The sequence below is a fragment of the Podarcis gaigeae genome (assembly GCF_964106915.1).
Source record: "Podarcis gaigeae genome assembly, chromosome: 2".
NCBI classification, from domain to species: Eukaryota; Metazoa; Chordata; class Lepidosauria; order Squamata; family Lacertidae; genus Podarcis; species Podarcis gaigeae.
Window position 1 is genome coordinate 78,769,308 of NC_139679.1, and position 26,803 is coordinate 78,796,110.

General features: G+C 40.6%; 2 protein-coding genes across 4 annotated transcripts in view; one reads left to right on the forward strand and one right to left on the reverse strand.

Annotated features, from left to right (window-relative positions):
- The window catches only part of ATG7 (autophagy related 7), a 159,434-nt gene that overhangs the window by 104,684 nt on the left and 27,947 nt on the right, over positions 1–26,803 (forward strand). The gene's annotated exons all lie outside the window — the stretch shown is intronic.
- The window catches only part of VGLL4 (vestigial like family member 4), a 102,897-nt gene continuing 79,068 nt past the window's right edge, over positions 2,975–26,803 (reverse strand). For all 3 annotated transcript variants that reach the window (XM_083726872.1, XM_083726871.1, XM_083726873.1), the window contains 3 exons: positions 12,906–13,128; positions 7,484–7,607; positions 2,975–5,977 (listed from right to left, as the gene is read on the reverse strand). In XM_083726872.1, coding sequence (XP_083582998.1) covers positions 5,703–5,977; positions 7,484–7,607; positions 12,906–13,128 — 622 coding nt within the window. In that variant the 3' untranslated portion in view covers positions 2,975–5,702. The remainder of the gene's footprint in view (positions 5,978–7,483; positions 7,608–12,905; positions 13,129–26,803) is intronic.

Sequence of the window (26,803 nt, forward strand, 5' to 3'; positions counted from 1 at the left end):
TTTTAGCATTATTGTATTCCATTGTAACAGCAGTCACCACTGCAAACATAGAGTATCCAGAATGCATATTTACATGTGTCTGTTGAGTGTTTGGCCACTACCACTGTGAGCCTGAATAGAGAGCAGGAGTAGGGATCTGCTGGTCCTCCTGATGTTACTGGAATACAACTTGGTTTAAACAAAAACAAAAACACCTCAGACAAGTGGTATGTTGTATAAAATAAATAAAAATGCAACTCTCATCAGGCTTGACCATGGGCCATGCAGGGCAGGGCTGATGGGAGTTGTTGTTCAGTATCTTGAGGGCCAAAGGTTCCCTATGTCTGGAGTAGAGCTCTGTTCAAGTAATGTTGTTCCCATGGCAACCTTACCTCTTAATAACATCAGCCTGCTTTGAGTCCTCCGCGGTCTTCCTTGTATACTGGGTATGCTAGATAGTTGCTTTTGTATCAAAATTACAATCACATGAGAGGAAAGGTCAGTAGCTACGTTCTGCATCACATGTCTATAGAACCTGAGTAAGGGAATGTAAAAAGAACAGGGCGTGCAGATGCAAGGGCTTTTTAAAATAAGAAATGTAGGAAGCATGAAAATGAGATGACAAATGTCCCTTATGAAGGGTGCTTTATATCAAAATCAATGTGACAGTTTTAGTAACAGACCAACAATGTACAGCGAGTGTAGCCCGTCATCCATCACGAGAAGGGCTGAAATGATCTTGTGTTAATCGGATGCAGTGTGCTCTTTCTTGAACTGAGTAACAGCTTTGTCATAAGTTAAAAGTAGCCTATTGTAGGAGAAATGCTATTTTTCCACCTCAGTTCTATGTGAGCATCCAGAATCTCTGTTTAGAATTCCCCCCACGCCTGTGCAGCTAACAGAGAAATCTGTTAGCTGGATATGAATAATCAAAGTGATACAACAGTCAGCGAATTATGAAATTCTAGAAGAGTGTTATGTTATGAAGTGGCCTCCTGATTGTGTTGGTGAAAAGTTAGAAGATCATGTTCTGCGAGAAATGGATCCTTGATAGCTTGCAACAGGTCTAAAGAATCTCAAAACAAAATGATTCTGTACTGATTTGTACTCTCATCTTCATGTTATTTGGGTCATCTGCAATACTGTTGTTTATGCTTTTGAGTCTGTGGTGTAGAGGTGCTGTTATCCCATATGCTTCATCTTTTTTATAGCATGCATTCAAAGCAGACAGTTAACCAAATGTTCAGGACACAAGGCATCCAGGCTCTGACTGGCAACCAATCATACAAGTCAGCCAATTTGAGTCAGGGGAAGAAAGGGGCATGTTTTGCCAGATGGATAAAAGCAAAAATAATTCTTTGCCAGATATATGGCATTCTGAGTAGAAAAGGAGTGTTTGAGGAAATGGATCCTTCATGTTCCCCTTTTGTTCCTTACTGTTTCTTATATTTGCACCAAAAAGGTGGAAGGGGGTAGGAAAAGATAGACAGAAGAATGCAGTTTTGCCATTTTCTCTTGCAAAACCCTCTCTCTCAGTCCCTAGTTCTCACAAATGGTACAAAAGTTGTGCACCTGGATTGGAGGTGAGGGAGTGAGACATGCAAACGGTTTCCTGTGCATAGAAAACGCAACATTCTCCCTTGCACCTGATCTTTCTCCTAACATGTTGTTTGTTCTACCCTATGGCAGATCATTCTATCTGGTAAGTTTGTACCTATAATGGAAGCAGTGGAATCCAGACACATGCTTATCCTACCTGAGAAACTAGGCCTCTGAAGAAATGCAGCAGGGAGAGGTGGACTAGCAAGATACGCTTAAGCCTATTCCCTGAAAGGTCCTATTTGGTATTTCGTTAGACCATTTCCCCAGTACTTCTATGCCAGTTTACATATTGGTAAAATACATGTGCATGCATGTATGGTTCTTCACTTCAATAAGCCTCAGCTCATTGCGTATCTTTCTAAATAATTAGAATCTGAAAAGAAAATTATATTCTAATTACCTTTTGTAGGAAAGTTCCTAAATTTCAAGGGAAACAAGCTCTTGTGTCACAAGGCATTTCAACAAGAACATTAGTTTGAAAATAAATAAACTAGTTTCCAACAGGTAGACTCGCTTCCTTTTGCGGGTTTTACTCAATAGCTTGAACCCTTGTGGCCTGCAGCTTTGTGGTTTAGATTTAAGGATTGGGGTAAGGTTGTTGTGAAGAGGAAAAAGTGTAGCAGGAAACCTTTAGTCACCTGGATCCCTGAAGCTTTCCATTTAGGAGAAGCAGCAAGAGCAAAGAAAGTATAGTCTGTGGATGAGGGTTAAGGGGAAGAATTGGCTATGGAGTGATTAAGAGACAGCCATTTCAGTACCGTATTTGAAACGGTCCTGTTACATGGGATTGTCTGTCTGGAAAATGTGTGCTGGAAGCGCATCTACAAAGCCACAGCTATCACAGCAGTTTCAAAATGTGTTCAAATAAAAATAGAGGGGGTCACAGGCAGCTATCACTAGCAATTGTGCATCTTTTGCTAATATGAGAAATTATAAGATAAAATGATCTTTTTTGCTGCTTACATTGAACAAACACCCGATGAAGCTTTTCTCATTGCTAACACAATACAGTACTGTAATAGTAACTGTAAATCTCTGTTGCAAGCGCAACAGCTGGATACTGTTAAGAAGCTAGATCAGGCCTCCCCAGCCTGGTGGGCTCCAGATATGGGGGACCACAATTCCCATCATCCCTGCCCATTGGCCATGCTAGCTGGGGAAAGCTTATCTGCACCATTGTATCCAGTAGTAGCCTGTGGAATGTTTAAATGAAGGCCCAATAAATGTTCACAACCAGTGAACCAACACTAACCAGTGTTGTGCCAGTAGAGGCACACTGTGTCCATCTTTGCTTACTTAGGGATTATGACTTTTTAGCACAGAGTGGTGGTGGACGTGTGAAATCTCTTATCAGTTTTTTCATTTAAAAAAACACCGCATGCTTACAAATATGTGAGATTTAAGAGCACTTTATTGTTCATTAAGGCTACTTTTAAGTACAAAAAAGATGGCCTGCCAAACCTTTTTTTAAAATCTCCAGGTGAAACAAGGCCACAAAAGAATGATATATTACAGATTTACAAACACGGAGAGCATTGTTCAAGCTGAACTGTAGATAATGTGGCTCTGTGAAAAAAACTTCATGTAACAGTGAGGTTACTCTCCCTCTGCCTCTTTCCACCCCAACCCCCTTTGGCTTTCTCAGAGTAATTATGTTTCCCATACAGTCTTTATTTCCAAATGATTATACAGGAGACAACACATCTCACTGAACCTATAATCCTAAGCACAGTTACTTGGAAGTATGCTCCACCAAAATCAGCACAGAGTTTACTTCCAAGTATTGTGTATTTAAGATGAGGCGCCAATCTTTGCCCCGCCACAAATCCATTTACCTATCACAGATAGGTAAACTTGATACTGTAACATTGTGCTTAAACGAAATGTCAAAGGAGTTACATATCTCAGAGTCCCATCTACAGTCATTAGTACTTTCCTGTTAGACCGCTCAGTAGCCTGTAGCAATAACACACTAGTGGCTATTAATTGCTAATGCAGTGTTCTCATAGAATAACTGTGTTCCTGCACTTTTACTGTATTACAGACATCTACAAACAAAAAAAGATCAACTTTTTTCTCCAAACAGACAAAAAAAAGAGAGAATGATTACAGTAAAGGAAAGGGAAAAATTAAATAGCTACATATCATTAACAAATTAATTGTTCCTCAAAAAATACCTACAAATTTCTCTGTACATTCTTTACGCACAGCGTAATGATGGTCTTAAAGTTACCTATATAAAAAAGTGTGTTCTTTTTTCTCCAATTTCCTTACGGGGAGTAGGGTACCAAATGCCAAAGCAGATAGAGCACCCAGTATGAAGATAGTGAAATGGGTGGCAAGGGTCCTTTTCCTGCTTTTTCAAAAATAAAGGCAGTCACACTTAATATGGAACAACAGAAACAAAACAAGTTATCTTATGCATCTTGACCACCTATACCTTTTTCATATTGAATAGCTTTACTTTTTTAAACAAATGTAAAAGCCAGTATGGACCCAATACTGTAACACAGCCCAGAATACATCACATGCAGTTCTGTCTTTCACCTATTCATAAACTCTCAATACAGCCAGTCTTGAAAGATAACGCAATATAAAAAGCCCTCGTTGTGACTGTACTGGGGATTGGTGGAATGTGTGGGTGTGGCTAAGGAGTGGGTGGGCCGCTGCATTTAACAAAAAGCTGAGAAGCTCATTACTACTAACACAAGTCTGTTCTTTATGCCTGCCTCTATTACCTAGTTAGTGGCTATTAATATAGCAAATGAAATAAATGCAAGTAACACATTTATAACCGTGTTTTCGTTTTCGTTTTAAATGAAGGAATGTACTGGTGCCTTGGCCTAGGTTTATAAGCAGCCTCAAAAATAAGATTGTGGAAGGCAATCTTGTCCTGGTAAAAATATTTAGCAAGATAGCAGTTTTCTCCAACTGGTAGCTTTCATAGATGTTCTTTAGATTTTCATAACTAACTGTGTATGAAGCAGATGATGATGCAGATTTTAAATCGTTCAGTAATGAAAGAAACTATAGAATCATGTACCCCACAACATTGTATATATACTATAAACTGCTTAATTTGAGGCCTGACCTGAGGCTGTCCATGGTTGCTGGCTGCTACTAAAGTGAATATCAAATACATTTATCAGAGTACAACTGTACCAGCAGTAAGTCTATCTAGGACTGTTACTGAAAAATAAAAATAAAACTAGTTCTCAACGAAGGCTAATAAGTATTATATTTCTTACTGTCTATACATTAATAGATACCAGCTATTTTTTTCATAAAACATGCATCTTTAAGCACTATTGAACCCTCTGACCTCAGCTCTATTCTTACAAACTGCAGTGTTAAGAAACATTTAAAATGCCCATGAATCGGTCAATTATGCAGTCCAGTTGCAAGCATTAAGCATCTGAAATCTAATAGAGAGAAAGACCTATAACCTGTATGAGACTTCCCCTTCCTAAGCAAATTTTGCTTTCTTGCTTTAAAGAGAGACAGAAACATCATCTTTAGACTTTTTTTTCAAAGCAGTTTGCCCTCAGAATATAAGCATCGTGCACAAAGTTGCTATGCAACTCTAGACCTCCTCCAATAGTGCAAATCATACATGACAGTTCTTTTCAAGTATATACATACAAAGTTACTTCACAAGGGAAACAAAAGCAATGGAAGCAAAACCCAGACAAAATTCTACTCTCAAGAAGCTAACCAAAAGCACACAGCGTTTGGGTCAACCAACTGTACAGAATGGCTTTTTAAAAAGTTATTACTTTTATTTTACTTTTGCCCATTAACTTCCTTCTGTGGTTTGTTTGTTTGTTTGTTTGTTTTTAAGGGGGCAGCAGATTTCCATCAGAGGTTTCTTTGGTAACTGAGGCAGGGGGGGGGAAGAGTGCTACATCATAAAATTTATTTCTTAAGTCAAATAGTTCCTGCTATCATCTTATAAGGGCACACGTATATAAAAAAAAACCCCAAGCAAATAAACACAAATTGTGTTTGAAACTAATCTCTCATATCCTCCCTCCCAAACACTATTTCAATTTGAGCACTGCTCCAAGCTCAGTCAAACCATGCAAACTGATGTTTCAGATGAAGAAACTGTGGTCCTCTCTTCATGAGACGACAGAAGGGGAATGATTATGATTGACCATGTGGGAGGAAGGAGGAGAAGACGACTGCCCCCTTCTAGAGGCAGACTCGGGACTACTGGAAACGCCATCCTTTGCAGCTTTGATCTGAAGCCACGTTTCTCCAAGTGCTTTGGTAAAGTGGTCATCGACTGATCCAGTGATGGATACAGAGTTTGTCACTGGCTCTGGCTCCTTGTAATTTTTGCCAAGGCTCCTGCGGAAGTGCTCTTCCACCACTGGATCACAGGCAGTGGTAGCTAAAGGGGGAAATGAAGGGGTGGGGGAGAAAGACGAGTAAGAAGCCCAAGCATACCCATGCGAGCAAAAACACTTGCAGTTTTTCCATGCAGCAACCTTTAAAAATACATAAAATGACATCCCTTGCAAATAAAGTCCTAACCTACCATTTCAAATTAATGTATTTGTAATACTTAAAGCATCTTTTCTTTGCAGGTAAGTGGCAAAAAGAATAAGAAACTGTATATCACACAGAAAGGAGGCTTCTAAAATATATTTGAAAAAGGTTCATCCCATAGAGCTGTATATAGCCTAGCACAAAGTGAACATTCCATCAGCACAAAGGTTTCTGCTTATGCAATGGAACATCCTCCCCAACTGAATACTGCCCATCATTTCTTTTGTACCAGTTGGAAGTGGATCCCCAATACAATAAGCTTTCTAATAGGTTTGCTTCCTTTAAAACTCATTTGGGTATATCCAATGGAGATCAAAATTTTCATTCCCAAGGAAGAGCAAAACAAAAGAGATGCATTTATATTTGAAGGGATTTTTGAAAAGGTGTACATGAAAACGGTTCCATTTCAATACGCAAGTTACAGTGCAACATGGCCAGCTACATTTTGCAGCTATGCAATACCTTTGTTTGCACACTTGCTGAAAGGCGCTCCTGTAAAATTGTCATATCAACAAAATGTTGCTAATGTCAGAGAAAATAAATTTTAAAAATATTGAAACCGGGAAATTATGTGGGTTTAAAAAAAATAGGAGAATGACATTTACTACACCCAGTCCTTGTCTTCAGGTTTCTGTTCCCTCTTGTTCACTTTCTTCTAGAAAAAGTCATAATTTGCATGTTGTCTCTAATATATAATTTGTGTCTGGCCCCTATATAAAACTGATACGGTCATATAATCTCAAAGTCAAGGGTACCAGAGCAAATGAGTCACGTTTAGGTCCAGTTGAAATCAGTCGAAAAACTTAGGTCTCTCATTTCAGCGGTACTGTGCATGACTAACTTGCTCTGGCTGCAACCCAAGAGGAGACAAGGATGCTCCCCTACTTGTGTGTTTTAGGCAAGAATACACCCTTAGTTAGTTGAGTTAGCACTACAGTTCCATATGTAATGCTACAGAAGATAGCAACAGTAAGTCTCACAACTGGACTTAAGAAAATATGCTCAAAACAATGCTAAAGCAACACCAGGTCTACATTTTCCAAGCACAGAAAGTACAAAAAATGTTGTGGGGTGGGCCTTGATTTTCTCCATCCGTTACATTTGCTCGTAAATTCTGGCATGAATCAAGCTTTCTGCTGCCAAAAGACAGGGAGGAAGATCCCAATAAAATTTCTATTCCAGCACACAATTACAGATTTAATTTGACCCTAGTATACCCTCTCCCTTGAAATAAAATAAATATCCCGCTCTACTCTTAATTTGTTGCACATGTTAAGAGTTATTTGATGGCCATATGAAGCTTTCAAGTCCTCAGAAGGAAAACTAGAAATGCAGCAGTATTACTTACTGCTAGATGGTCTCCGGTAACTCGCTGGCATGGCAGTTCCACATCCACTGTGCGCGATTGGACAATGAGATAGATTACAGTTACGATTGATTGCAGAGGCACATGTGATTACAGATGGACGGTTCTGAGGGGCAGAGAAAAACACAATCAATAAGCACAGATATGCCTCTAAGTAAAATGAAGAGTTGTTCGTTTTTCCAGCAGAACAAGGCACACACAACAAATAAAATGGTAGCTGCTAGTGAGCATAAGCAGCAAAATGAGAAAGCCAAAAATATCTGGTATCAATAAACAGGTTTTTATTTAGTACAACACACAAAGTTCAAGCACACTAAATTTGGAAAGCACTCAAGTGTTGAAGAAGATCTCCAAATTCAAAATACTCCTGTAGTATGGGGATTAATGGCAGGACAACAGAAATGGATTTTGCAAGCCTTTACGGTCACCAAGGGATTTAGGATGGAATTCAGTGTAGTGCCAAGGGTATGCACACAGCAACAGGAATTGCCCCTAACCTGTTCTTCCATTTCCCCCAGCCCTCCAGAGCAGATTTAGGGGATAGGGAAAACCCTGTAGCACAAGTGGGCCTCATTCCGTGCATGCAACAACTTAGTTGAATCTCATCTTTCTATTTCAAGCCCTGAAAGATAAGCACCCACTATCTATTACACAATGCTCTAAAGACCTTAACACTCTTGCCACATTTGAAAACTTTATAAGCATCAGCTTATTTTGGCTACCTGTTTGGACATTGGAAGGGCATATACTGAGTCATATGTGTAGACTAAGGTGGATGTATTGATGGTTGTTGTATTGTGAGCTAAGCTGGGGAGGTTTCCTGCTTTTCCTGCTTCTTTTTTCCTGCTTAATAAATTTGCAATAAAAAACAATTTAAAAGTTCTATATGTCCAACAGGGAGGTGAAAGAAAGAGGATGAAAAAAATCTTATGCGACCATGTTCGGATATTAAGCATGAAGAATTTGCATGTTGTTTGGGGGCTGTAGATAGTGCATGTCACCAAGTGTGAAATGGGCTTATCACCAAGATGGCTGGCAGCAACTGCTGTGACTTCAGCTGCTGCTGCTGCTGCTGCTGCTGTTAATGCAGAACTGGTACTGGGCACAACCATGATCAGCCAGTTCACACAATACACCTATGCACAACATCTGTATACCCCAAAGAAGTTTGAAAGACTACTCACTGAAAAAGGGGAAATTCAATGTATGAACTGGTCCTACATGAGACAAAGAGAGAAGAAGGGGGGGGGGGTCTTCTCAAAGACCTTCCCCTAGGTCCACCCCTCCCTTTCTCTTGCCTGCCAACCTCACCACAAGCAGATAAGAATGCTCAAACCAGACAACCGCCATAGTGGCACAAACTGTAGCTAGTCCAAAGCCATAACTTAAGAACTGCCTAAGGACAAAACAGGAGGAGACAAAAGAACTTGGCTGCTGCCAATACTAGCAACCCCAAGTCTGTCTATTCCCCTTTCTTGGGACCTAGTTCTACTTATGCATTTCTGGGCCACTTTATCCTACAACTCTTTCCACCCAAACATTTGGCTGGCAAGTACAAGCAAGCACAGTATAAGGATGTCTGGACACCTGTAAGTAGGAACACGCATTGCTGTTTCTGGTGACAGCCTCATCTTCTCCATATGGTGTACTTCCTTCCCTGATCATAAGCAGGGGGGGCCTTGCCATCTACCATTGTGGAATGATCTGCTTCACCTGGCACCACTAAGTGAGGAGATAGGGGATGGCACAAATTAGTATTAGTGGGTTCAGCAAGGCTGGCGATGTTCTTCAAATACAAAGAGCATCTCTATGGCCAGAGAACGCCAAAATGCAAACTTTTCTTGCAAAAAATATCAATTTCATTTAGTAATTTTTGTTCTGTAAAATTTTCTTCATTCTTTCTAGTTTGGCCAGGTTTATAAAAGAAATGCAAATTTTCCTGCCCATAAATATATATATATTGTTTATATTTTGTTCTGTTAAAATTTATCCATTCTTTCTATTTTGGCCAGGTTTAGAAAAAAAAAATAACAATCAAATAACTGATGTTATACATTCAACTAAGACTCAATAGTGAATGATATTTGAATATCTAAAAGTGTGACACTGAATTTGCTTTTTTCTTGTTTAGTAATGTAATCAATTTTTAGGGAACCTTAGATATCTATGCTACTAGTTACTTCTACAAGTTTAATTTTAGAGAAAATGTGTTAATTTAAAAATCATTGGTACAGTAGTACTATAACATAACAGATATTGTGATATATTGAAATATGATGTTGAAATCCAGATTATCGCCCAGCCCTACACGCTTGCACATAGTAGGTTTGGGAACTGACACTTGGAACCTGCAAGAGATGGTAAGCAGCAAAGCTCTCATTAGTTGCTACATGTGTTGACCCAGAGCTGTCAACTCAACCTGCAACGCAGGAAAAGTAGAATGCTTCGGTAGACAGAACGCTTCGGTAGATTAAGAACATTAATCCATCATCAACGAGTGTTAACCACACCTTTTCAAAGCAGACCGTATGTATTTTAAGAGCATTGAGCTGACATGGAACTTGAACCCAGGACCAAATTCAAGACTATCACCTGGAGTGTCCTGGTTCGTTGAGATTAGTTTAGAAACCCGCTCAAAAGGTGGGCATTCACAAAGGGGCCAAGCCTTTCATCCTTTATGTGCTTTAGCCGCAAAAACCTCACATGACATAGGAACCAGCAGAGAGATTCCATTGTTTAACACAAGTTCAGTCAAAGTACCCTAAGAAGAGATTATATTTGACTGCAAGATCAAAGATAGTCAGGCTTCAGCAATCTAAAAACAAAAGCGACAGGTTGCTGCTGTTTGTTCGGCTTCTATGGAGAACAAAGCCATTTGCATCTTCCTGAACCAACAGCAAATTCAAACATGCCTAGGATACTTATTACCAAAGGAAAGAGAGGAACAGTGAGGAATATTTAGTCCCACTGATTTAATCCTTTGTATTCTTCACAATGACTAGGTACAGCGTACCCTATATATAGGCGAATAAACAGCCCAATTACATTTGTAATAGTAACTATGTGGATCGAGTTGACCTGGCTGCTTCCTCTGTAGGGTTGTGGATGTGGACACCCTCCTTTCACCATGTACAGGGAACACCATTGAAATGAATGGAAGCAATGCAAAAGAGCTGCTTGCTAACCTTTTTCTCTCTCTTAAAAAAACCCAACATGATTAGCATAATATCAGCAAGCAGCATCCAATTTCAGACAAGAGTTCAATCATGTTCCAAATACAACAAAGCGTCTAACCATCTGGCCATAACCTCCCAAGTATAATCCAGTAAAAACAGTTCCCAATGTACTTTTAGAGTGGCAGAGTTGGCTGCCAAGCTGAGAAACAATAGTAAGACTTATCAAAGAGCCCTAATGTCGTCAATGGGAGCCTCTCCCTTCCTTGTCTGTCATCAAAACCGGCTACAGAGAGGCAGTGGTGTATGCAGAACAGCAAGAGCTGGTCTCGTACAATGGATTATACAAAATAATACACCAAATGATAGCGCAACCACTTGCAGGGCAGAGTACAGATCACATCCCAGATATATACGTACAGTATATAAGGATTTCAGAGCAACTATGAAGTGCCAAATAAAAAATAAAAGTGTTAACGAAACACTTAAGAATGCTGAGTGAGAAGTTCTCCAAACTTTTTTTTTTAATTCCCAAATTTCCAAGAGGAATGCTTGTGTGGTTATGCTTGTAGTAAATCAGCAAGGAGCATCATCTCAATACATTAGTAAGCATCTCTGTGCTATCATCCTAGTTCACACAGGTTGCAGTTTCCAATATGCCACTTGCTTTATAAACTATTGTGCTTCTTCCCATGTATCTAAGAGTAAAACAGGAGGGGAGCGTTGTGGGAAGAACAGCTTGGCACAAAACTAAGTTGATGGAAAGGAAATATAAACAAGACTGTTTTATCTTTATTCGGTAGGAATTTTCTTTCCTAAAGGAATTAAAAAATGCCCCTCTATAATTTATTTATTTTTTTTAAGCACAAACAGCCATCCAGGCCTTCAGAGAAAAATGCTGGTGCTTGCACCAAATATCCTGCTTACTTGACACTAACATAGGAAATCCAAGAGGGGGAAGTTATAATAACCTCCAGGTAGAGGCTGGGAAAGCCGAGTTCTCATTCAGCAGAAGGAAGGAAAAATGGTGTCTGGGGCTCTCTACATACACATCTGCTACATAGCCTAGAGACTGCTCACTGTTCAAAAGCTTTTTGCATTCGGGTCAAGGTCAGGCTTCCAGTTTTCTCTGTCTCCCCATGTTAAAGAGCAGCAAGCCATACCAGACCTTTTTCTCCAAAAGGTCATATCACATGCCTCTCACACTTCCCAGAGAACAATGGATATTTTCCAAGAGTCATGTTATAGCCAGATCTTAAAAACTTTCTATAGAAGATAAGTATCTAAGAGCCTTTGAAGATTTTCCCCCCTAATAATCCATAAGAAACTAATACTGGCAAACTTTAATTCAAATACTGTATGTAGATGGGAGCTCTTAAGTTGTTTGAAATTATGTGGGGAAAGGGTTCCTTCCAATAAACATATCTTCCAACTCATTGAAGTAAAATATGCAGGGAGCTTTCTATGAGTTGAAAGGCAATGCAAGCTGCAGAGAATGCTAGCACACTCTGAAGGTCGTTGTTTCTTACTTTTTTGAATGTGAGATCTTTCTATCGTGGAATTTCCACACCTTAAACTTGCAGTGGTGCAATCCAGAATCTGTTTTTATCTCCTTATCACTTTTGAAAGATAGAAATCACCTGCAAACGAGGATCTGTTGCTTTCAACCAGCTCCTGAGGAGAACTGTCTGATCAGAGGCAGCAGGAACAACAACTTTGCCTGCTCCTTTTTTGATCTCCAAGACTGAAGGGAATGCCACAGGGAGCCTCTTCTGCTCTCCGAAGGCCCTCTGACTTCAACAGAGTTGAACAGGAGGAAATATGTATGAATGATTTTCTACTTGCTATCAAGCTATATTATTTATTGGGACATGCTGAATCAGATCGCTCAGAAATTTATTGATATGTTGCTGTTGTTTCAATTGCCCCTGAATCTCCTTATGGTCAGGGTGACTTACAACCATCAAAACATTTGTGACATTTTAATCTGCATTTATGTGCTCACAGGAAGAGGAACTAGGCAACGATGTAGGCAAAGACAAAGGAACACAACCAAGTTGAGAAAAAAAGTAGTTGTTAAATACATAGACACAGACATACACAGAGAGAGAGGGGGGGAGAGGGAGAAGGAGGGAGGGAGAGAGGGAGAGGGAGAGGGAGAGGGAGAGGGAGAGAGAGAGAGAGAGAGAGAGAGAGAGAGAGAGAGAAATCATGGAGAACAGCGTAAGTACCTGCTGCCGTTCCACTGATGTCATTGTAGGAGTGATGCTAACAGACCGGGTAGCATCCATGCTGTTTTTGGTCAGTGCTAGAGGTTGATCCATGGGTAAGCTTGGGATTGAGGCATATATGTGGTTGGTGTGAAGGCTCATTGTTGGTGCAGCAGCCCGTTCTATTGGACTGCGACTTCTGTCTCTGTGCTCTTTTCGATAATCCCCATTGGCAGCCTTCATTCTAAGAGAAAAACAGACAAGGCCATTATTCAAGCCTGACACATTTAATTCACTCGTGAAGAAGAAGAAAGATTTCAGCATGCTATCATTTATCCATTGTCTTTACTCAAGCACGTGAGCAAGCGAACACACAAAATTCAACAGCTGAACTGACACTTGGCATGAACAATAGTTTTGGGGGTTTGGGTTTTTTTTAAAAAAGGAGGGTGATTACTTGTTAACCACAGTTAGCTGTTTGGACAAGCTGCAGAGAAAAATAATAATCAATTGACCTTGCTCAGTCAACGTCCTCATCAAAACGCACATTTTACACCCCATTTTATGAACAGACGTTCTGTTTTACTATTGACAAATAGTGATCAAAATGCATTAAATGTCAAGCTTCACTTGATTCTAGTCACTCACGTTTTTGTTAATAACAAAGAACGTTTTGTTAAAATCCATCGCCCCTTAAAAGCAGTGGCATTTTTCACTGAGTATTGGAATCCTTGGCAGCGTGATCCAGCATGCACACTGGCAAGCAAAGCAAGTGAGAAAGTATGGGTGTGCACACACAAAGAGAGAGCAGTAGATAGGGCTGGAAATGAAGACAAGGAATTGCTACACAATAGAGCTGTGGGGGCTTCCTTCTCCAACATTTTCCAGCTACCAGCAAATGGAGGCCCCATCCCTGGCCTGTGTCTGTCCAAACAGAGCACAGGGTGATCTGGGTGCATTTCTTGGGAGTAACATGTTATAGTCCTGTTGTTGCTTAAAGGCTAACAAATTAATTCTAGCATAAGCTTGCATGGACCACAGTCTACTTCCTCAAATGCATGAAGTGTAATCCTAAACTGGAAGGTAAAGGTGTTTTTTTTGGGGGGGGGGGCGTTAAATGTATGGAAGTGAGGTCAAGGAAATGAAATGTCAAAGGAATGATTAGCAACGGTTACTTAAAAGCAAAATAATAAATAATAATAAGAATACAGTGACCAATTAACAAGCCAACAGTGGTGACAACAAAGACATCTGGGCAGTGGTAAACTAGTTAATGTATGGTGTGATAAAAATATGTCATCTGGATTCAAGTAACAGGGGAATCCAGAACTGAATGGCCTGATAAACTGAAATTTAGTAGGGTCATATAAGGAGTTTCTCTTTGAAGTTCATTTGTTCAACATCCACCTTAAGATCAGTTACAGAGTACCTTGTTAAATTGAAATGTTTTACTACTGTTTTCTGGATACTGCCATTTCTGATGTTATATTTGTTGTTTTGCATAGAGGTTGCCCTGTTTGTCCTACAGAATGCCGAAGAGTAGTTGTTTGGCAGCTGATGTCCTATATCACATAGAAAGGTGAGCAGGTGAATGAACCACTGATGCTGTAGAGGTCCTATAATATGGGGACAAAGTTAGCATCTCATTTTATTTTTAATTTTTTTTGCAGGATCTGGTCCCTATGTTTGTGTCTTTGTTATGTAGTCTGTTATTGCTGGCAAAGCCTTTTTGTGACAGTACTCATTGGCCCGGGGCAGCCATTTTGTGCTGACACCCACAGCACTGTTATCAAAATATGAATACTGGTGGCAACTCATTTTATCAACCCCCACAAAAACCGTGTTGCTGGTGTTTTAGGTTGGGAAACTATCGGCAAGCAAGTAGAGACCTACAACTGAAGTCCTATGGAATAGAAATAGTATTGTCCAGCATGGGCTGTTGATCACCGATAATATATTTGAGTAGTCTGGCTGGGAACTACAGGGGACAATGAATGGTGTTCTGTCATTTTCTCTTCTAAATCTGTCATCCAATAGATTATTCCTAGTTACCAATCTGGGGCCCAAATTATGCTGCACAAAAAGGGGTGCTTGTGGAAAAAGCAATCGGAACAGGACTACTTCCCACAGCAACAAATGCAGGTAGAGAGAACAGACACATTTTCAAATGCCTGCTTGTCATACTTTTAGGTGTACACTTGCAAAATATTGAATGTGCAACTAAAGAACACAGCATGGGGCTGTGAACGGTGGATTTCACTCCCCAGTCACAAAACAATGATGGAATATTACCACTGCCAAACCTGGATATAGTAAAGCTACTTCCACAGAAGGACACACTGTTTATTTCTCCAGTCTTACAAAGTCATTTTGCAGTTAATTTATTTCAGCAGTTCTGCTCAAACTAAAAAATAATAATATAGCTTTTCAGTGAGATACTAATTGCATGTTGTAACTGCTCTTAAATAAAAAAAGTTTTGTTTACAAAATATTAGTGCATTTGGCACACAATCTTTGTAAACACAGGCAATTCCTTGAAATAAATGCTAGCTATACAAAAAAGGGTCCCTTATAATTTGCTGACTTCAACAGGGTAAAACAGACCAATAATTAACAGTTATCAAAATTACTGTGTGTTGTTGTTGTTGTTAAGGATTTAAAATGTCAAATCATGCTTTCATTGCTGCTCTTCTCTGAAACATACAAAGAAAACCAAGGTCTCCATGACATTGTGAGTGTGCATCATGTGGAGGGGTTGGGAGCAGCCTTCACCACTTGAGATCTTCCCTTTATAAATGGCAGTTTTGTCCTTTGTGAGGGCATTTGGGGCTAACTTACTGATGCCTTGCATTTTGCTTGGATACTTACATGCAGGCCTGCACAATCAGCTCTCTGGCTGCCACCTCCAGAACTGTTCCCAACTGCAAGGGGTTCTTTACCTGTGATTCCTGTACTGAAGTGGGTTGGATTAAATGGCCCTTGGAGTCCCTTCCAACTCTAAATTCCATGGTACATTAGAGGTAAAAACAAAAACCCAAACTACAGGATATTGCAATGAAAGCAGTTAAAGAGGCAAAGGCAAGTATGCCACCAGAGGTAAGTTGGCTGAGGAAAGGAAGACATATCTTGCAACCTTCCTTAAGTCTAGGGATGTATGGGATTTTATAATGAGCTGCATCCATCCTATTGGAAAATGTGAACATGTACAGCAGCCCAAGCAGGCAATTTTGCTGCCATGCACTGCTAGTTGGCAACAGCAGCATTCTGCATAACCTGAGATCTTTACACAATATCATAATTTGTGCTGAATCAAATTATAAAAAAACTTCCTCCATTACCACAAATAATGAGATAAAACTGCCGGCAACTTAAAACTGTTCTTCCCTAACTCTGTCTGTCTGTCTGTCTGTCTGTCTGTCTGTCTGTCTGTCTATCTATCTATCTATCTATCTATCTATCTATCTATCTAAAAAAAACATTTAGCTAAAGGAGAGTTCCTGTGTAACTTAAAAGTGCACAGTGAATTGTGACCATTAGTTGATCAAATAAAGGTAGTATATATTGAACTTTATTTTGTTGCTGTTGGCTTTTGATACATGCATTTATTTACCTTTTTGGCTCATCTACTACTAATAAAATGTGCAACTTTACTGACCACATGAATTCCGTAATGAGGTATGAACATAGTACCTGATTTGAGTCTTTCTATGGCAATTATACCTTTAAGTTTGTTTTCACGTATGGACAGATCATGTTGAAGTGCTTGGTTACTATACAACACCCCCTCTCCCCTTTTATCTTCCTTTTTATCTTTAAAGCAGACATTGTTTTCCATGATTTCCCCCAGTGAATCATAACCCAGGCTCCTAGCACTTACCCAAGCATCATGTGCTCAGATGGACGACATACCAAAACCACACACATCCTGACTGCTAGAACCAAACTGCTGCGCAGATTTTTTTATCTTGCTAATTCAAAGCAAGTTTGGAGCCCATGCATTAAAAAATGGTTCTAGGAGTAGTTACGACACATATTGTCCTTAAACGATTCTTGTGTTGTAGAACTGTTAATGCTGCCCACTCTGTTTACTGGAACAGAGAAATGGCTAATTCACACCCATCCTGGAGAAATGACTAACTTTGCCAACTGTTTAAGGAAAAAGGGAGAAAGATAGAGCAAGAGAGAGGCCCAGAAAGGGGGGACTGTTCTCTTACGCTCACTTGCAGTGCACAGCTCTTAACAGAGGAGAAGCCAAAAGCATTGCTGACAAAAAGCTAAAATCGTACAGAGTCTTTTTAGCAGAAAGTGTCCGTTCTTGTTGGCCTGATTTTAAGATATGCACCATGAAAGTTAACTGATGCCATTTTACACTTGGCAATACTGGCTGCCAAATATTGAGGGGGATGACAACAACGACAAAATAATTTCTCATTCTTCCAAAGTGTTTATGTGACTTGGGATGCATTCCTAAACACACTTACAGTGGTACCTCGAGTTAAGAACTTAATTCGTTCTGGAGGTCCGTTCTTAACCTGAGGTACCACTTTAGCTAATGGGGCCGCCACGCTTCCGGAACACGATTTCTGTTCTCATCCTGAAGCAAAGTTCTTAACCCGAGGTACTATTTCTGGGTTAGTGGAGTGTAACCTGAAGCGTCTGTAACCTGAGGTGCCACTGTACTAGAGAAAGCCTAACTGAATGCAGCAGGATTTACTTCTGACAAAACATGCATATGGTATATGCTGAATAGCCGAAATTTCGTCCAATAGCCGAAATCAAAAAGAAAGAAAAATACAACTTTTGGGGGCAAATCTGACTGTCTGGTGGTCTCCTGCCATCGTCAGCATCCACCCACCCAATGAGGTTCACTTGCAGAATCTCTTCTCCAAGGGTCCTCACTACCTTTGAAATGTTGTGACAAGTAGAGACACCTTTGGAATTATTTCCCAGGAAAATCACCTGGCACCTGCATTACCCCTTCAGTGCCAGGCATGTTTTATTCTCCTGGACCTTTTAAAATAGATATCAACTATTCCATACTGCTTGAATTTGATGTTTTACCATTGTTTATTATGCATTATTTCTGATACATGCGAATAAAAAAAAATACTTCATCAGACATGCCTAGGTGACCAGCTATCAGCAAATCTGCACTAGTTTCGGATGCTTTCTGATAAAAGTCGGTTAAACTGCAAGCACACCATGGCCCAATCCAGCGTAAGTTACGTGTGACTATGTATGAAATGTTGCTACTCAAAGTGGTGCAGTTCATTCTACCAACTCTCAGGAGTATACCACGTCATTGACACTGCATGTCAAGACTTAATTTCAAAATGCGGATGTGGCTTACACTTCGAATACTCTCTAAACATATCTATTACCCTTACTTTAAAATTTCCAACAACTATTTCCTTATTCTTCAGACCCTGTGCCTCAGATCCCAACTTCACTGTTTCCTCATATTCAGTAGCTAATAATTCTAAAAGGTCTGTAAGTAAACCAATCATTCTTTCCAGCTATCTCTGCAAGATACATTGTCAATTCACTTTGTACACTTCATTTAGTCTTCTGGAAACTAATAAAATGGGGGGGGGGATTTAGTAAAGAAAGTGACCTTTATTCTGTTCCAACCAGGCCCAGCTGTTCCACATACAGTATTAAAAACAATACAACCTATTTGTTCTTTCTCGCCCAACTTTGCACACAAAGATGTGCCATTTCAAGAGTGTACTATGTGTCTAAAGCATTGCCAAAAAGAACTTTTGGCAAGTACTTTGGCTAGGAAAAGGTCTACTTTTTTGCCCATTTAGTCATGTTTATGAAGAGAGAAGCAGGTGGATAGCTTTCATATTTGGCCTCAGGGTGAGTATACTGCTCAATAAAGGCACCCAGAATTTTCACATGCCAGCCAGAAACCTGAATTCAACAGTCAATTAAATGATAGTTTCCCAGGGTCAAGTGTTGAACATCCTAGCCTGCCAGACAAAATGAGCTTTCCTAGCTTGAGTTTCAGTCCAGTGTGAGTTTAATGGTCAAAATTCTTAAAGAGTCAGGAGTGAAGCCAACTAGCATCAATATGTAAAATACAGAAAAGGAGCCAGAAATAGTTTCATTTGTCCACTTAAAGCCAACTGGAAGACCTCCTAGCTGACCTTGTCCAGAACCCTAAACAGCTTTCAAAAGCAGCCATTTTATACTACTGCTCCTTTCTAACATATTATTAAAACACTGGGTGAGGAAATGAATAATCCTGTTACCAATTAATGCAATGATAATTTAACTCCATGTGTAATCACTATATAATATGTTTTAAACTATTTTTACAATGGTAATCCAGGCTTAGCATATCCCACTTGCAAAATAGTAAGCATTTATAAACTGCTTACTATTTTACTACTACTACTACTACTACTAATCATCCTCATCAATTATTTATACCCTGCCCATCTGGCTGGGTTTCTCCAGTCACTCTGGGCGGCTTCCAACAAAATATTAAAAATACAATAGAACATCAAACATTAAAAACTTCCCTAAATAGGGCTGCCCTCAGATGTCTTCTAAAAGTCAGATAGTTGTTTATTTCCTTGACATCTGATGGGAGGGCGTTCCCCAGGGTGGGCTCCACCACCAAGAAGGCCCTCTGCCTGGTTTACTGTAACTTCGCTTCTCGCGGTGAGGGAACCGCCAGAAGGTTCTCAGCGCTGGAGCTACTAAATAGCCTGTTTAAAAATCTCTCAGCTATTTTGTTCCCTTTTTAATTTGTCATACTTATGTAATAAAAAAATAGGGGTGCATCCAATGAAGACATTAGTGGAAGAATGTCCACCTGTGCAACCAAGTTTGAATCTCTTTGATCTCTCTGCTGAATCTGTTCTGGGTGTTCCCCAACCCTTCAGAGCAGATTTAGAGGGCAAAGAGTCCCATTGCACAGATGGAAGTATTTATACTAACAGGTAACCTTTGCTAGATACCACCCAAAGATAATTAAAATGGAATTAAAAATAACTACTGTGACAAAGAAAATAGCACATATTAATTTACATCTTCTGCACAGATACTAAATTGGTAAACAAAAGCCCATTTTTTGCAGAAATAAGTCATATCTGTGTCTCATACACACATTTATTAGTTCAGACTAATAAGCAATGCCCAGTATTGGGGGGGGGGAGCATTCCCATGTAGACAGAGATTTGTTTATTTATTTTGTCATCCCAAAAGCTACAACTGGCAGCTTTTTGCTGCCCTACATAAGCTCAAATATTAATTTTAACCTTTTCTGTGTATTCTTAATGCAGTTCAAACCAACAAAAAAGAAATAAATTATTTATGTACAAGCATAATTAACCTGAAGGAGGCCACCCAGTTAGCATAACTTTATGTGTGAATTGACTGATGAAAGTCCAAAAATCTCCAGAAATAAGGAACCATATTATGTGTACAGTGGTACCTTGTGTTACATATGCTTCAGGTTACATACGCTTCAGGTTACAGACTCCGCTAACCCAGAAATATTACCTAGGGTTAAGAACTTCGCTTCAGGATGAGAACAGAAATCGTGCAGCGGCGGTGCAGCGGTAGCAGGAGGCCCCATTACCTAAACTGTTCAGGTTAAGAACAGACCTCCAGAACGAATTAAGTTCTTAACCCGAGGTACCACTGTATTTGCTTTTTACTTTCTTTAACTTCACATCCTGACAGCTGATGTAAAATGAAAATACACCCTGTTGAGCAACATATTCTGTAAGGCTTAAAATCCAGCTTGTAAATAACCACTCTTGTGGTATCCTATCCTGAAAAAGAATTGTAAATTAAGAGACTTGGCTGGGTTCCCCTTCCCTTTCAGGACACTCATGCAGGCTACGCACTTTTGTGGCATTATTTGCACAGGTTAAAGGGCATCTTTAATTGCTTAGAATAATCAGGGAACTCAAATATTGAAAGCTTTGGGAGTTTTCTTCATGCCTACGGCACAACTCTGCATGCCATACAGTGGCGCTTTGCACTGAATGTGGGATTACATTGAATGCAAACAACCTTTTTTTGCAAACTATATAAAGGTAAAGGTAAAGGACCTCTATCTGCTAGGCTGGAGAAACAGTAGATCTCCAGATGTTGTTCTGGAAAGTTGCATCCAAATGAAACGCCAAGCACTGCTTTCAGTAAGTATTTTCTGCTTCATTCTTCCCGCACATGTACAATTATTTGCTATCATAGTAACTGAAAATATTATTTTTTAATATTAACAGAACACCAAAGAATTAACACTCTGATAATGAACACATCCAGGTAATAGAAAATTGGTATGTGTATGTTAGCAAATATACACATACCACTGTTTTGCCTCAATATCAGAAGGTGGGTCCATAATGGGTGAGCTGGATCAGTATACACGTAACATAAGAAGAGAACAACAAACAAGAGATAGCAAGCCATCCCCTTTTGCAAAAACGAGTGAATGAAAATTAGGAAGCTCCACCCCTTCACCATTCTAATTTCTTCCTTACAATATAAACATGGAGCTGGCTGGAGATATTTCTTTTCTTTCTTTCTCTATATCTTTTTTAAAATATACAGATCCAAAACAAAACAGTTGCCACTTTCCCCTCCCCAGAGAACTGTACAACAAAGTGACATTAAGAAATATTAACTCCATTCTAATGCCATATTCCATTCAGGTTGTAAGTCCTCATCATAATGTCAAATATGTATTCAGCAGAAAATGCAATAAATATTAATGTATGTAGTAAAACAAAACCAGTTTTCTCTAAAAGTGCCTTTCCTTGTTGTTGTTGTTTAGTCGTTTAGTCGTGTCCGACTCTTCGTGACCCCATGGACCAGAGAACGCCAGGCACCTCTGTCCTCCACTGCCTCCCGCAGTTTGGTCAAACTCATGCTGGTAACCTCGAAAACACTATCCAACCATCTCGTCCTCTGCCGTCCCCTTCTCCTTGTGCCCTCCATCTTTCCCAACATCAGGGTCTTCTCCAGGGAGTCTTCTCTTCTCATGAGGTGGCCAAAGTACTGGAGCCTCAGCTTCACAATCTGTCCTTCCAGTGAGCACTCAGGGTTGATTTCCTTCAGTATGGAGAGGTTTGATCTTCTTGCAGTCCATGGGACTCTCAAGAGTCTCCTCCAGCACCATAATTCAAAAGCATCAATTCTTCGGCGATCAGCCTTCTTTATGGTCCAGCTCTCACTTCCATACATCACTACTGGGAAAACCATAGCTTTAACTATACGAACCTTTGTTGGCAAGGTGATGTCTCTACTTCTCAAGATGCTGTCTAGGCCTGTCATTGCCCTTCTCCCAAGAAGCAGGCGTCTTTTAATTTCGTGGCTGCTGTCACCATCTGCAGTGATCATTGAGCCCAAGAAAGTAAAATCTCTCACTACCTCCATTTCTTCCCCTTCTATTTGCCAGGAGGTGATGGGACCAGTGGCCATGATCTTCGTTTTTTTGATGTTGAGCTTCAGACCATATTTTGCGCTCTCCTCTTTCACCCTCATTAAAAGGTTCTTTAATTCCTCCTCACTTTCTGCCATCAAGGTTGTGTCATCTGCATATCTGAGGTTGTTGATATTTCTTCCGGCAATCTTAATTCCGGCTAGGGATTCATCCAGCCCAGCCTTTCGCATGATGAATTCTGCATATAAGTTAAATAAGCAGGGAGACAAAATACAGCCTTGTCGTACTCCTTTCCCAATTTTGAACCAATCAGTTGTTCCATATCCAGTTCTAACTGTAGCTTCTTGTCCCACATAGAGATTTCTCAGGAGACAGATGAGGTGATCTGGCACTCCCATTTCTTTAAGAACTTGCCATAGTTTGCCGTGGTCGACACAGTCAAAAGCTTTTGCATAGTCAATGAAGCAGAAGTAGATGTCTTTCTGGAACTCTCTAGCTTTCTCCATAATCCAGCGCATGTTTGCAATTTGGTCTCTGGTTCCTCTGCCTCTTCTAAATCCAGCTTGCACTTCTGGGAGTTCTCGGTCCACATACTGCTTGAGCCTTCCTTGTAGAATTTGAAGCATAACCTTGCTAGCGTGTGAAATGAGTGCAATTGTGCGGTAGTTGGAGCATTCTTTGGCACTGCCCTTCTTTGGGATTGGGATGTAGACTGATCTTCTCCAATCCTCTGGCCACTGCTGAGTTTTCCAAACTTGCTGGCATATTGAGTGTAGCACCTTAACAGCATCATCTTTTAAAATTTTAAATAGTTCAGCTGGAATGCCATCACTTCCACTGGCCTTGTTATTTGCAGTGCTTTCTAAGGCCCATTTGACTTCACTTTCCAGGATGTCTGGCTCAAGGTCAGCAACCACACTACCTGGGGTATACGAGACATCCATTTCTTTCTGGTATAATTCCTCTGTGTATTCTTGCCACCTCTTCTTGATGTCTTCTGCTTCTGTTAGGTCCTTTCCACTTTTGTCCTTTATTGTGGAAATCTTTGTACGAAATGTTCCTTTCATATCTCCAATTTTCTTGAACAGATCTCTGGTTCTTCCCATTCTATTGCTTTCCTCTATTTCTTTGCATTGCTCGTTTAAGAAGGTCTTCTTGTCTCTCCTTGCTATTCTTTGGAAATCTGCATTCAATTTCCTGTATCTTTCACCATCTCCCTCGCATTTTGCTTGCCTTCTCTCCCCCGCTATTTGTAAGGCCTCATTGGACAGCCACTTTGCTTTCTTGCATTTCCTTTTCATTGGGATGGTTTTCGTTGCTGCCTCCTGTATAATGTTACGAGCCTCCATCCATAGTTCTTCAGGCATTCTGTCCACCAAATCTAAATCCTTAAACCTGTTCCTCACTTCCACTGTGTATTCATAAGGGATTTGACTTAGATTGTATCTTACCGGCCCAGTGGTTTTTCCTACTTTCTTCAGTTTAAGCTTGAATTTTGCTATAAGAAGCTGATGATCTGAGCCACAGTCAGCTCCAGGTCTTGTTTTTGCTGACTGTATAGAGCTTCTCCATCTTTGGCTGCAGAGAATATAATCAATCTGATTTCGATGCTGCCCATCTGGTGATGTCCATGTGTAGAGTCGTCTCTTGTGTTGTTGGAAAAGCGTGTTTGTGATGACCAGCTTGTTCTCTTGACAGAACTCTATTAGCCTTTGCCCTGCTTCGTTTTGATCTCCAAGGCCAAACTTGCCAGTTGTTCCTTTTATCTCTTGACTCCCTACTTTAGCATTCCAATCCCCTATAATGAGAAGAACATCCTTCTTTGGTGTCACTTCTATAAGGTCTTGTAAGTCTTCATAGAATTGGTCAATTTCAGTTTCTTCAGCACAAGTAGTTGGTGCATAAACTTGGATTACTGTGATGTTAAAAGGTCTGCCTTGGATTCGTATCGAGATCATTCTATCATTTTTGAGATTGCATCCCAGTACAGCTTTCGCCACTCTTTTGTTGACTATGAGGGCCACTCCATTTCTTTTATGGGTTTCTTGCCCACAGTAGTAGATATGATGGTCATCCGAACTGAATTCACCCATTCCCGTCCATTTTAGTTCACTGATGCCCAGGATGTCAATATTTATTCTTGCCATCTCATTTTTGACCACCTCCAACTTACCCAGGTTCATGGTTCTTACATTCCAGGTTCCTATGCAATATTTTTCTTTACAGCATTGGACTTTCCTTTCGCTTCCAGGCATATCCGCAACTGAGCGTCCTTTCGGCTTTGGCCCAGCCGCTTCATCAGCTCTGGATCTACTTGTACTTGCCCTCCGCTCTTCCCCAGTAGCATGTTGGACGCCTTCCGACCTGAGGGGCTCATCTTCCAGCGTCATATCTTTTATATGCCTGTTGTCTTTGTCCATGGAGTTTTCTTGGCAGGGATACTGGAGTGGCTTGCCGGTTCCTCCTCCAGGTGGATCACGTTTGGTCAAAACTCTCCACTATGACCTGTTCATCTTGGGTGCCCTGCTCGGCATAGTTCATAGCTTCTCTGAGTTCTTCAAGCCCCTTCGCCACGGCAAGGCAGTGATCCATGATCTTCATCTCCTTATGAAATGGACTGTGGTCCACAAAAGATTATGCCACAATTGTTAGTCTTTAAGGTAGCACAAGACATATTCCTCAACAACACTGCATCTTTATCAGAGGGAGCACTAGGTCAGTGGTGTTCAACCAGTGTGCCATGGCACACTGAGGTGCATTGAATGGTGGTTAGGGGTGCCACAGACAACACTGGCCGCTGTCCCTCTTTCCTTCCCTCCCTCCTCTGATGCCCTCTCATGTCTCTGCCTCCCAAAGGCTTGCACAGATGTTTGTTGCAGCAGCCCTGGCTACAAGCTCCCCAGGCAAATGGTTCTTCTGGGGCTGGCCACGAGGTGCTGGTTGTCAGGAGCTGAGGCAGTGCAGAAACCAGGGGTAGCTGCAACAGCTACCTGGAGAACTCCCAAGGAGAGGGGAGAGCCGAGAGGAGAGGAGGCTGAGGGAAGACTCCACAAGGAAGGGTGTTCAAAAAAGGGTGAGAGGCTGCCAGCTCTGCAGGCAAGGGGTGACATAACTGGGCTCCTGAGCCCCACAGGGGTGCCCATGCAGAAAGAATGCAGTTCGTAAAGGGAGCCGTGGACTCAAAAAGGTTGAAAACCTCTGCCCGAGGTAATTGGAAGGGAATGATATCAGCAAATGGGACCTTTTATTAGCAAAGGGCAGAAAAGCTCTTGCTGTTTGCATATATTCACATTTAGGGTGAAATTGTGATTTGGTCACTTACACACCTACATGCAACCTATAGCCAAATCTGTCTATCTAGCTACCCATCTATCTAATCTTATCTAGCTATCCATCTATCTATCATCTATCTATCTATCTATCTATCTATCTATCTATCTATCTATGATCTATCTCATAGCAGTTGCCAAAGACATACTTGCAAATTCAGGGCTAAATTATTCGAGTCAAGGCTAAGCCCCAGAACACATGCAGGATATCCATGGATTTCCATTGTTTTATTACGTACTGTTTTCCAGAAAATGCTACTACTAATCCACATAGATATACGCAAACAGAGATGTAAATTTCCATATGCAGTAAGGCAGCTCTCTCTCTCAGAACAGTATAATGTTCCCACACCGGGCTTAATGAGATTATAACATAAAAGTAATCACCTGATTGAGATAGGGCTGCAGCTCAGGGGAAGAGCCTATGTGCTGCACTGCAGAAGGGTCCCAGGTTCAAACCTCAGCACATCCAGGTAGGGCTGGGAGGGGACCAAGATCAATACTCTGGAGAGCTGCTGCCAGTCAGCAAGATCAATGCTGCACAATATAGTAATAGTGCCAAGCACATTTATGATACTATATAAACAAACAACTGAAGTCCAGGTGATCTGGAACCAAAAGCCACAGACAGGACCAAGACACTTCTGTTGGGTTCCAATAGTTGGGTTAGCTGTTTCACAGTATTTGCTTCCCTTAAAAAAATAAAGGAAAAGTGTCAACTTTGAATTCAGAAGCCTACAAAATGGAAGATCTTCTAGATGCAATGCTGTTCCGTGAAGTGTTCACAGGAGCCAGTTTGGAGGGGTCAATGTCCCTTTGCCCCCACTAAAATATTTGGGGGCCGCCCCCCAAAGTTGATTAGTATTGCCATTCAAATGGTATGTGTCACATCTTGTGATCAATTATGTGGGGTGGGGCTTAACTGTCACCCTCCCCAATATTTTATTCAAGTGGCAGCCCTGGAAGTGTTTGCAACCTGGGTTAGTGGTTCTCCATTCCCCACCCAAATACAGAGACGAACAAGCACTGGGGAACCATCCACAATAATCACTTGTGATTTAGGGGTCTCTAGCCCAATCTGAATCTGTATTTTTTTAAAAAATAGAAACCAATGTTTGGAGTTCTCAGGAGTTTGAGCAAGAGCTCACAAGCTACATAAAAGTCAAACTCAGGTCACATGTTGC